At 41.9% G+C, this 12,669-nt stretch overlaps 1 protein-coding gene across 1 annotated transcript in view; it reads right to left on the bottom strand.

The window, feature by feature from the left end:
* The window catches only part of THSD7B (thrombospondin type 1 domain containing 7B), a 651,631-nt gene that overhangs the window by 198,514 nt on the left and 440,448 nt on the right, over positions 1 to 12,669 (bottom strand). Inside the window, exon 14 of the mRNA XM_088474863.1 lies at positions 6,849 to 7,112. Coding sequence (XP_088330989.1) covers positions 6,849 to 7,112 — 264 coding nt within the window. The remainder of the gene's footprint in view (positions 1 to 6,848; positions 7,113 to 12,669) is intronic.

The raw sequence follows: 12,669 nt of genomic DNA, 5'->3' as shown, positions 1-12,669 counted from the left end.
TGCTGGGAGAGTTGGGGGGCTGTCCTGCAGCTCCCAGAGCACTGGGCAAGCCCTCAGCGTGATGCGAACGGGGGTGTGACAAATGGTTATGCCCCGAAAATGGCACACATCAGAAGGCTATGGACTCGAGGCCTTGCCCCTTTTTTTGCGCGTGCACTAATAATTTATAAATGCTGCACTGGGTACCACGACCCATAGGGATCTCACTGCATCAAGGGACGGAACATTATTACATAGGAGCAGAACATTATCCAAAGTCAGGCTTAATACATATTTATGAAAAGGTCTGATACCTGCTTCACATCAGAAATTCTAAACAAGGGAATAGCTAAAGTATTGTATGTAAATCTATTCCGGTTGATCTTTTACATTTCTTGGTGGAGATTGGCCATTATTATTATTATTATTACATTTTATTTATAGGGTGCCACAAGTGTTCCGCAGCGCCGTACATACAGTAAAGCGTACACAGAATATTACATTACAATACAGTAACCAAAATATAAACAGAACACAAGTAACAATTAGCAACACAATTCTCCATACACAGTACAGCTCTGAAGGTGAAGGCTGTCATAGAAGTGTGTCGAAGCTGGATAATTGGCTGAGACAGAATCAGTTTTAAAATTAGATCGGAGCGACGCCATCTTGCGAATGGCGACAAGACTCCATCTTAGAAATAGGTCACACAGCGCCATTTTGTCAAAACCACATAGTACACAAAACACAAAGCAAAATTGCTAATAAGTAGCACGGCCAGCTTTTTAACAATCTTCACCAAACACATATCGACAGTGTCTGACATACATAAAAATGACTTTCCAACACATTAAAATCACCACAGACTTAAATATGAACAGCACTAAAAAGTAGCAAATTAGTGGTGTTTTCCCTGCATTCACATTAATACGTACACGCAATGTTAAACAGTGCACAATGCAAAATAGCTAATTATTAGCACGTTCAGCTTTTTAACGATCCCTACACAACCAATACCGACTTAGTCCCATACACTCAGAGATACCTTTCCAGCTTAGTGCTGCTCGCTAAGTACCCCACAGACCCCCAGACGCACAACGCTATTTAGTGTCATTCTCCCTTGCATACATACACTTAAAGCAATAGTTCCGTAGCGCAAAAGGGTTATTATTATTCAATTCAATCACAATGCCAGCACGTAAAGAAATGACTGTTTTCTGCAACTAAGGTTTAGTACATGATAAACAAACCGTGTTTGGTGTTGTACTGATCTACTCTGTCTCAACAGATTTCCGGTAACATCGGTGAGAAGATCGCAACATGCATTCTCAACTTATGGACTGTAGAGAGTTAAAACACTAAAATGTACTTTGTAATATTAACAGCTTAGATTTGCATGCAGCGGGAAAAAGGAAGCAAAAGGCTGTCGGAGGCTGATCTGTGTCCATTTGAATCAACCTGTTAAATATCCTGTAACAGATGCACACGTACTGGGAACCAATGAAACCATGCCACACTCTTCTATTGTGTTGCTTATCCCTGTAAGAGTATAAATGTGCGTACCGACTCCAATCTGTAGTCTTCATGCCGATGCTGTTGACGGAGGTTTCTTGCTTATGCCGGTAACTGGTTCCAGTGCGTGGGCGTATGTATAACTGTACCTTGGGTCTGTATAATTTCTTTGCGATAAATTGTCTTTAGATCACAGCGTGTAACCTACTGTTTTTATGTTGAATAATATACTTTGTGCATTGGAAACACATTTCTGAAGGCTTTTTGTTTTACTGTATGACTGCGTACGCAAATAGCGTCAACTTAGAAGGTATAGGCAGGAGTGTATAAAGGTTTAGAATGTAAAGGCAGGATTGTACAAGGTTTAATTATGTTATAACAAGTGCTAGAGAAGAAGACTGTGAGACATTGGGGAGGAGAATCCTGCTCCTAGGAGCTTACAATCTAGGGGAGAGGGGAGATGGACAGATGACATGAGGCGTTAGTGTCTATAGGGGGACCTGAGTGCAGGAAGTAAGCAAGGTAGAGATGGCTGAGGCGGGAGGGACAGAGACCTGGTAAAATGGTAATGTGGTAAAAGTGTATGCTTTGGTGAACAGGTGGGTTTTCAGTGCACGTTTGAAGCTCTGCAAGGTTGGGGAGAGCCTGATCAAGGGAGGGAGCTCATTCCAGTGGAGGGGTGCTGCATGGTTAAAATCTTGGATACAAGCATGAGATGATGCTCTATATTGCATCTTGCTAGCCCAGGCCAGAAGCCAAAGTTTAAGGGATAGATTTACTATACATCAGTTTGTTATAGTCGCCGATAATCGGCAACTTCGATGGATAGATTTAAAATGGCAACAGGAATCAATGATAAACCAGCATGGTTTAGCATTGATTCCTGTTGCCATTTTAAATCCATTGGTCAAATCTGACAATTATCAGCAGCATTGACAAATTGAAACTTAATCTACCCCTAAGTGATGGATCTGCTGTTACCTATTACAGAATAATGACTTGCAGATTGATATGTTTATACAGAGGGTATGGCCTGTGATCTCACAGCAATCATAAAAGACATGCAGTGATTTATCGTTTCATCTTTTACCCTAAATTAGCAGCCCTTTCACCAATGTATAATACAGGATAGATATACTCTATATCTATTTGTGACAGAGCTTAATGTAAGCATATTCTGCCATGTAGTTTTATATATTAAAGTTAAGGTCTAGTAGGAAGACATCAGTGAAAAGTTTTATAATGTAATGTTTTGGAGCCTGACTTCCAAATGGAACCTTTAAGAGAATATGGTTGGATTGTCAAAAAGTACAATATTTATAAATCTTTATTTTATAGGCTACAGGTGTCACTATTATCACTGCTGTCTTAAATTTGCATGGCACTAGCCAATGAAAATGTATTTAATAACAAAAATGTTTTCTCTATGTAGACCAGACGAGGACAAGAAACAGTATCTAGCTTCTGTCTCCTATCTCATGTATCATACTGAAATGCAGAGACTCTACTGATGCTAAATGTCTGCAACATGTGATAAGAAAGAGATAGCACCTTTCAAAATAATACACAAAAACTCTGAACAAGTGTTCCTGGTCTATTCATGCTATACCGACCCTTCAAATACAAACACTTTATCGCTTGGTAACAGCTTCTCTACAACTACCCTGTACAATATCTTGATCCTGCTGTAACGACATCCATTTTATAATAGGAACATCTCATGTAAGCTGAATCACCTTATCTCAGGCATTACAGAACTGCAGCTACTGGTAAATGAAACAAGATTATCTGTAATACTGAGTTAACCTGCGCGATATAACCTGGCCGATGCAGAATGTGACACTTGGTGAAAAATGTTAAGTTGGAGCAGCAAACAGATAGTCGGGCTTATTTATAATAGTGAAAGGGGCATAAGAGACAAAAATATATTATGGTATACTTTGTAAAATATATCCTTTTGACAAAGACAATGTGTTGTATACATTAATAGTCGTTTACAAAAAACCACAGACCTGCAGAGAGAAGGCAGTTTTATTCTTGTTTTCTGATATTATGGAATGGATTGTGCCAATTTTCATGAGTATGTGATTAGCAGGTCAACAAGGCAGTGACTTAAAGGTGCAAAAATGTTGCTCCTTCTATGGTTTACCCACAACTGCATGCACTGTTTCTAGAGCTAAATAGCTCTCGTCTGTATGGCTGAGGGGTGTTCCTTTGTCCTGTCACCACTGGAGCAATCCATCTATATGAATGATGCCTTTTTGACACCACTCGAAACTATTTACTATCAAGGTTAGCCATTGATCATCGATGACTAGCAAACATCAATGATTCCTCCCAATGGTCTATGGTTTTACCATCCATTGGGGAGTTCCAATGGCAAAAGTCCATTGCTTTTCTGTATTTTCCGCATGCGCGGCCATAGTGTCTATTCATTTGCGCATGTGCAGCTCTGGACCAATGATGGTTAAACCATGTTTCCCCCTGATGGTTAAAATCCATCAACCACAGATTGTTAACCTGTTAATGGACAACTCTATGTAGTGGTATAACAGCCTAATATACTCATTAATATACTAATTAAATTATACTAGAACATTTTGTGGTGGAATTAATTAGATGCAAATTTCCTCCAGAACCTAGCGTGCTAATGGGCTGAGGGATATTAGGTTAGGCATTTTTTTTTATTATTTTTGCTCACACTCTAGAGAGGTAAGATAAAAGTAAGCAAGGGTTTACCTAGTGTAGTAAATGAAAATGCGCAAAGGGACAGATCGCATGAGGTTTTGATGGGACCTAGTAGCAATTTTGAGCAAAGTGAAGACACATCAAAAATCTTTATTTTCTTTAAATAGATAATATCAATATAAGATTGTTGTTGTTTTTTAGCACTCTTCTGTTTATATGTCCTTAAAGAGCAAGTAAAGCCAATGACATATATATTTAGGAAAGAGTTTGTGTTACTGATCTGAATAATATGCATAAAATAACTACATTGTTAGGGAGGTGCTTCTCTATCTAAACAAGTTACTGACAGTTGGGCAGGCTTGCTTTGAACACTGTGGATTGGTTGATTCATACACAGGTATGAGGATAGTGATGTCACAGGAACTCAGTCAGAGCTTTGTGATTGTATCAGATATCAGGAAATTGTCCTAATTATGTGGGAGGAGCTTCAGCTGTATGTAGAGGGGATGGGAAATAATAATGTCACAGTAGCACTGAACAAAGTATTTTACTTTCAAGGTTTATATATGAATATGCAAATGTGTGGGTTTAGTGATCATTTAAAGTGGGATTAGAGTATATTCTATACTCCAATGTGAATAACACCATTTTGGCCCTGCTTCCTCATCATAGACCTGTGATTTGCGGCATTATGCTGCAACGAGGGTGGGGCTTAATGACCTGGAGCTCCCAGACACTCCCCCTCAGTGGCCAGCTGTATCTCCTTAATAAAAGTCCTCAAATATGACACCACCAATTGATATGACAACTAGAGCTAAAGCTTTGGGGAGCATCTAGAAAAATAATGTTATGGGACGTGGTCAGTGGCGTAACTATAGAGGGTGCAGGGGGTGCGGTTGCTATGGGGCCCAGCAGCTTAGGGGGCCCGCCGGCCCAGCAAACAACCCCCTGCACCCAGAGCGGTATTAATGGGGCGAGTGGACAGCATGCTGGTCCCTGCTGCAGTGTTGCCCAGGCCCGGCGACAGGGAGGTACACCTATGCTGGGCCCCATGAATCTGAGGGGCCCCGAGGGCTCAGGGGCACGAACAGCAGCTGCGGGTCGCGGCTGATATTAAATAATTAAAATTACAACCCCGCTGGCTTCCAGTCTGGCATGTAAGTATGTGTTCACCACCGGACCTCCTCAGTCCCCATCCTAAGTGGCCGCGGCGCTGCGCATAGTGCGTCATGACATCACTGCGCATGACGCGGCTGCGCCGGCCCTCCTGTGTTCCTGGCCTGCCACTGCAACATCCATCCATCGAGGAGCAGGGAGGCAAGAAATCGGAAACGAACGCCGCCGGTCACACAGGCTGCCCAGCGCCAATGTCCTCCTCACCTCCAGTCTTCCACTGTCTGTCCACCGGATAATTGTAGGGGTAAGTGACCAGGGAGAGGGGTTAGCTGCTTAGTTATGAGGCCGCGGGGGAGAGGGAAGGGGTTGTTTGCCCGGGGTTAGCTGCTGTGGAAGGGTAGTTTGCCTAGGCCCGGGGTACCCTGTTAGTGATGTGGCCCTGGGGGTTGGTTGCCTGGGGGGTAGGTTAAGTGTTCAGTAATGCGGGCGTGGTAGTGTGGGGGTGTCTGGGTCATACACTTTCATCCTGGCTCCTAAATTTTAAGAAAAATTTGTCAAGCTTTGAAATATATATATATACAGTATATGTATGTGTATATGTATGTATGTGTGTGTGTATATATATATATGTGTGTGTGTATATATGTGTATATATGTGTGTGTGTATGTATATGTGTATATATTTATATATATATATATATATGATACATACAGATATATGTATATCTGTATCTATCTATCTATCTATCTATCTATCTATCTATCTATCTATCTATCTATCTATCTGTATATGTGCATTTCTTATCATTTACGAGCGGACTGCCGGACCTTTTTTTTTACTGCTGTATACTGTAGATAGAGATTGATAGCACAATTACAGTGTCTTTTATTTGGTGAGACATGTATTGGGAGGGATGTGTGGGTTGTGTAGTGGGGGGCCCTTTAGATATCCATGTAACGGGCCCCAAGATTTCTGTTGCTGGCCCTGGTGTTGCCTAAGGGGAGGGGACCTGGGGAGTAAGTACCCCTGAGGCCCCCTCTCTAAGAGTTCCCCCACACCACAGATCGAATCTCTATTAGCGATCTGGTCTGCAGCGTAGCGCACCACACTGACCCTAAGGTCTTGCAATCACACCCTCGGGAATGTCATATATATTTATAATTTAACACCTTAGTGCCCTCTGGTTAAGACCTGAGTTGGGGGCCCCTTAAAAATTTTGCTATGGGGCCCACAAAGTTCTAGTTACGCCCCTGGACGTGGTGATGCAGTGTTCCACCATGAAGAGAAGACACAGTAGCAATCAGAATATATATAACAAACAACAACAAAAAGCTTCTGTTCAAACACACTGTCCTCTTATCTAGCACAGTAAATAGATGACCACCCATCTATGGTGTTTTAATGTTATCTGACAGTACAGGAAGGGGTATAATAAATGTGCATATTCCGCTGTATAAAAGAAAACCTACACGGTTACAGAAGCCTTCCATAACAATTAAAGCAATTGAATGATAAATGACCGTCCTAGAAATAATTCAGCATTTATTCTTACCAGAATGACTACAGAAAGTGGGTTCTGCTATCCGGCCACTTAAATCATAACAAGCGATGGGACGTAGTCGGACACCTTCTCCGCAGCCTTTCGTGTTCCCCCGAGTTCTCGTCCTCAGCTGAATCTCATTTCTTGAATCTCTTATTATGCAGTCTGACCAATTTCCATGTGGCTGAGATTTATATGCTTTACAGACGCATGCCTCCGTCTCCACTAACGGATAAACCTCTGCATTCTGACATCTGTCCCGCTTCTTGCTTTTCCCTGGAACGAGTATGGCATTGTTTTATTGAAATCCAAAATAATATACAAGTGTAACAGAATTTATACTTCAGCTAAATAAAAGCATATTTATCTTCTGTGTTTTCAACCACCTAAGAGCAAAAGTTTAAATACAGCATTTCAGATTTTGTGACATTTCACGGCCAAATAAAATTGCCTTCTGCTCAGAAAATAAGTGATACATTTTATTAGAAAACAATAACATCAGAGGATACAGAGTGGATTTACTCACTGAAATGTTCAAGGTATCAAATTATTTGTCATTAAACAAGAAGTATACCAGCAGCGTTACACAAAAGAGAAATTGCGTGCCATTATTCTGTCTCGCCAAGGCTATATACATTATTAATATTCCTCAATTACATACTGCAAATAAAACAATTACTATACCTCTGTTTACAATAAACATGCCAAATATTGCTCACAATTTGAGGAGCCCTAGATGGCTGTCATCCTTTGTATAAAAGCAAATGAATGCAATTTAACAGTAAACTCATTAATTTTGTAATTATTATATATTTTTTTATGTTTTAATGTTTATATACAATTTAATATTGGGGTTATTTACTACCATAATGCAAAGATCCAGCCAATAAGCAGGATGCGAGTTGCAGATGCATGCACAAGCGTGATACCAGCGTTTTATATAACACCTGGTTTAAAAATACATACTGACTCATAAGAATCGCGTCTGTGTATGCATCTCGCAGGCTATTACATAAGGCCGTAAAGATTATTGATGGGTGCAAAGTGTGTGCCTTAATACCTATATACTTGTGAACACATCAGTTTTACGGGGGAAGAGTATGGATTTGTGGGCCATGATGGGCACATATAGTGGGGCTGGAAAATATCTAATCTTCTGATGGGTGGGGCCACTGACCACTCCCACTGGTGTTACTCGGACAACAAACATTCAGTGACTGTAAGTGCCAGTTGCACACTGAATTGAGTAGTCGCTGTCACCACAAGGCTTTTCACTGGCACCTGGTACTGCTGACTTCTTGGTGTATGGCGGAACAGCTGCTGCTGTACCAGCAGAGTGTTAACTCAGAAGATTGCATTCAAAAAAGGACAGCTGGGGGTAACAATGTTTTTCTCTTCGGGTGCCAGATGTTTAATAAGCCAAAAAAAATTCTGGAGTGCCACCACCATAATAATAAAATGCACTAACCTTATTGAAATGACTAAATGCTGTAATATCACACACCTACAGTAATACACACTAATCACTAAACACAGATCACACTGATATCATACACCTGGTACCCAAGGATCTCTCTATAGAGGGCACGCAGATATCACACCTGGGACAGGGTGATCACTATACACAAGACACACTGATCTTTATACATAGGAAGGGGACTTAAAATACATATTCAATATAATTTTACTTACAGAAGTCCTGGGGGATACTACTTACTTGCCTGTCTCAATGCTCAGGCACTCAGAGGTGGTGGCAAATGGTGATGCACCAAGACGGCCTCCTATCTGGCCCAATTGCTGGTCAGCACTGAACACTATACACAGTTACATTATAAAACAGTGGGTTAGGCACTCTCAAATGGGTTACACCTGAATCACCTGAATATTCCAACATGGACGCCGATACAAGAAGTGACTAAATGAAAGGTAAAAACCACTTGCTAGTGGACAACATATTAATATAATATGCCCATAACAAGAGGTTATGTTTATATTAAGGTTTAAATGACTTTTGGATGTACATACTCCACTTCCTGATCATTAACCAATGACAAGAAGGGAGGGGGGATATAAGGGTTTGAATCCACCAGGTAGACGCACCTTGAAAAAGACTCTAGCAGTTGAAAGTAACACGTTGGTGGAAGGTGGGAGCTGACAGACCAGGGAAGAACATCTGGAGCGATGATCCGCACGAGTGTGTGCTATTACAGGTTTTAAATCCGGATTGAAACCTGTTTATTATACAAATGCTGGTGTATTGATTACACCCATATCTCTTGTATGCAGATTAATCCCACTAATGGTGGACATGTGGTTTTATGGTATATGTTTGAATTAAAATGGTACTTAACTTTATATGATTTCATCTTTTTTCCCTATGAGCTGAGTTTGGGAACTGATGAATAATCAAAGGAACAACACAGATTAATTGTTGTTGATGAAGAATTTTTGAACTGGCATCAAAAACACATGATGATGTAAGAGACTGAACCAAATTGGTGAACCTGTGGAATGTTGTATGTTTATGATTCAGGTGTAACACATTTGAGAGTGCCTGATGCACTGTTTTATATTGTTACTAGTTATAAGAGTGAGTGACCTCCTTTTTGGGTCAATTGGCAGCACTCATTGTGAAGAGCAAATTTTCCAGCTTTTATACTATACACTATATACCATATTCTCCAATTCTTATTGTTGCACCAATGCATGCAGTATTCATCATTTAAATAAAAATCATAAAACCTGCCAGTCGCCAGAATTACAAAGATGTTCTGTTTAAGAAGACATCTGGCCCTAGACGCCAGCACCAGGATTCCACGGAACACACTACAATACTCATGGAACTGTAATAAGTGAACATGCAGGTAGTTAGTGAATAAAGTATAGAAATTTAAAACACTTTTTATTTCTCTTTATTTTCCAACATGCTTCATATTCACCCTGGTGTCTGTCCAATTTAAGTCATGAATTATGTCTGTTAACCCCTTGACTGTTCTTCTTTGCTTGTGCTGTAAGTGACCCCTTGCCTGATGTCTGCCAATGCTTATCTTTGCCATATTTTGTTTGCCAGCTGCCTCTACTTACCTCATCTCTACCAAGTCTCCTTTGCCTCATGTATTCCCCTTATTTCCTTTGCATTTCTGCTTCATTATCACTATACAGAGGGCAGTTCTGGATCTGATTTGGCTAGTACTGGCTTAGCACTGCTTCCTCAGTGGCTCGCAGGGGCCTAGGTCTTCACCAGGGACCCCCGCAAGGAGGTTTCAGCTTTGTTGCTATTGCCCCACAGGTGGTCAGCAGCTGTAGTGACTAACGTAGTGCTACAGACTGCACAAGAGGTAAGGGCTATGGCCCAATACTGCGGAGTATTGTGGGACACAAGGCACTGGGAGGTCTGGTGGAGCAGCGATTGCCCTATGAGACACAGCAAGGTTCTGACCATACAGAAGGTGGAGATGGAGCAAAAGACACAATGTGAGTGCTGTGAGCCACAAGGCACTGTGCGTTCTGGGGTAGTGGTTGCACTATGAGACACAAAGGGGAATACAGTATACCAAGCCTTCCTTAGTGTGGAAATGTGAACAAGAGGAGAAAATACTTATAGCAACCAATAAGCTTCAACTGTAGTTAGCATTTATCAATTACATTTAATAAAATGATAGGTAGAAGCTGGTTGTTGTTTTGGGCAATTTCTCCAGCCCACAAGAGCTGAAAGATTTTACTGAGCCAGCAAGTGAAGGCTTAGTATAGCATACAGTGTGTGACACCCGAGCGCCATGTGTCTCCCTTATTTCCTGTATGTACTCCCTTGCCTAATGTTTGCCACTCCCTCTCCAATGGTCCCTGTAAGCTGTCTGTTGTTTTAAGTCATTCACATTTTTTCCTCTACCAGATCCTAATAAATTGGGGGTACTCCTCATTGTATGCCAGGCCAGCAATTCAAAGGTCATGCACTGGTAGTCCTGGCACCTATGCTCACAATTGCAGGCTGTTCCTTACCTGCCGATGTCTAATGTCACCCATCCTCACATGAGGGCCAGGTGCATGTGCTGAGTGCCACTAATCTGGGCTCAGCACGTTTATCTGACCCCTGGAGCTCCTAGTATTTCCATGCAAAATGACTTCTATTTTCTTGCCTTATACTGTACATCAAAGGGTTACTGCCAGTGATAACACTGCTGCTGCCAGCAATAACCGTGCCCCGCTCTCACCAGCAAATGCTTTCACATTGGAATTTAACAACTATTATTTATCAGAACAATTTCACCAAGGCTGCTGAGTGCATTGTAGAAGACTTGTGTCAACATAATATAGGGAAAGGTCCAGTCTTCAACAGAACATTAACTCTTACATACAGCCAGCGGAATTGTGGATGCTTCTAGATACACTGTATACATATTAAATGAAACAGGGTTCCTTGGTACAAATTCCAAATTGATTAGAAAAGAATGAAAACAAATATAGTGTGTACTGTAAAGTTTGTTTAAACAGTTTAGGTTGCGATCCTGCGCTCGAATACGTACTATTTGTACTTAGGGAGCTGCTCCGATGCTAGTGATGTCCTGTCTCTTAAATCATATAGTAGCAGTTGTATTTGTTTCATCTGAGTGCTACACCTGATGGCTTCTATCATATAGGGGTCTATTTACTAAGTAGTGTTTGGAGACAGAGTGAAAAGTGATAAGGTGCCAGCCAATCAGCTCCCAACTGTCATTATTCGAACAGAGGGCCTGATTCAGACCCGTTTGCGAGCGCTGAGCGCTCGCAAACGGGTCAATGTTGGCCCAGTGCGCATGCGCACAATGGAGCCGGCTCCGTCGTGCGCATGCGCGAGACCCGGATAGCAACGGGCAAACCGTCGCTCCGGGTCTCGTACCAAAGGGGGCATGCTGTCGATGTTGAGTGACAGCACACCCCCTTTGGTGGGCTTGCCGGGGGCGTGGCTGCCCAGACGGAGGCCACAGCCTGTAAGATGGCAGTTAGGAGCTGATTGGCTGGCACCTTATCACTTTTCACTCGATCTCCTAACACTGCTTAGTAAATAGACCCCATAGTTTGGTTGGTAAGGCCGATAATTGCCTTTGGAAACCACTATGTTTCTGCAATCAGTACATAGGTGTATAATGCGATACTTTGTATATGCAGGCGAATTAATGAATTTTGAGCTAAGAATGATAAAGTGAAATCACATGCACAAGTAAAATTAAAAACAATACAGTTAATGAAGCACATGAGAATAGAATATCAAAACATAGAAGATATCTACATATTGCAATGGGTGGTGCTCCCACACTGCGGGTAGGTCACGCTGACCGCATCGGGCTACCCATACAAAGTAAAGCAGATAAAGTAATCAAATTTAAATAAATAGCATAAGCAAAAAACAAAACCAAAACAAAGCAAAATAAATGGGCAGTCTTCTATTTCCACACAGCAGTTGATCTCACAATTTCACTCATCCCCCATGGGGTCACTGAGCGCAAACACTGAGAGCTGTGTCGTAGTTAGCAATGGTGGTGTATTCTTTCAGTTAGGTATTAATCACTGTGTGGGTAAATGTTTGTGAGTCACAGGAAGGTGAGGAATAATTACCTCAAAGTCATCAGAACTGCGGCGTCCCGCCAGTCTGAAGGTATGGAAGGGTTGAAGTGAGGAATCGGTGGCCCTGGGGTGATCTTCCTGGGGTAGGAGTACGGCTGATACTCTGATTATGCAGGGAGTGCTCTCGACATGAGCGTCCTCCCTCTGGGCACAATATGCCGGTGTGACTACTGGATCCCAGCCGCCCAGCCACAGTGTCGCACAAGGGGGGGCTAACTGCCGTCTGGGGTGG

The sequence above is a fragment of the Taudactylus pleione genome, unplaced genomic scaffold, assembly GCF_031769625.1.
Source record: "Taudactylus pleione unplaced genomic scaffold, aTauple2 ptg000156l, whole genome shotgun sequence".
Classification (NCBI taxonomy): domain Eukaryota; kingdom Metazoa; phylum Chordata; class Amphibia; order Anura; family Myobatrachidae; genus Taudactylus; species Taudactylus pleione.
The sequence above is the reverse complement of the archived record's forward strand: the minus strand, read 5'-3'. Positions and strand labels throughout refer to the sequence as shown.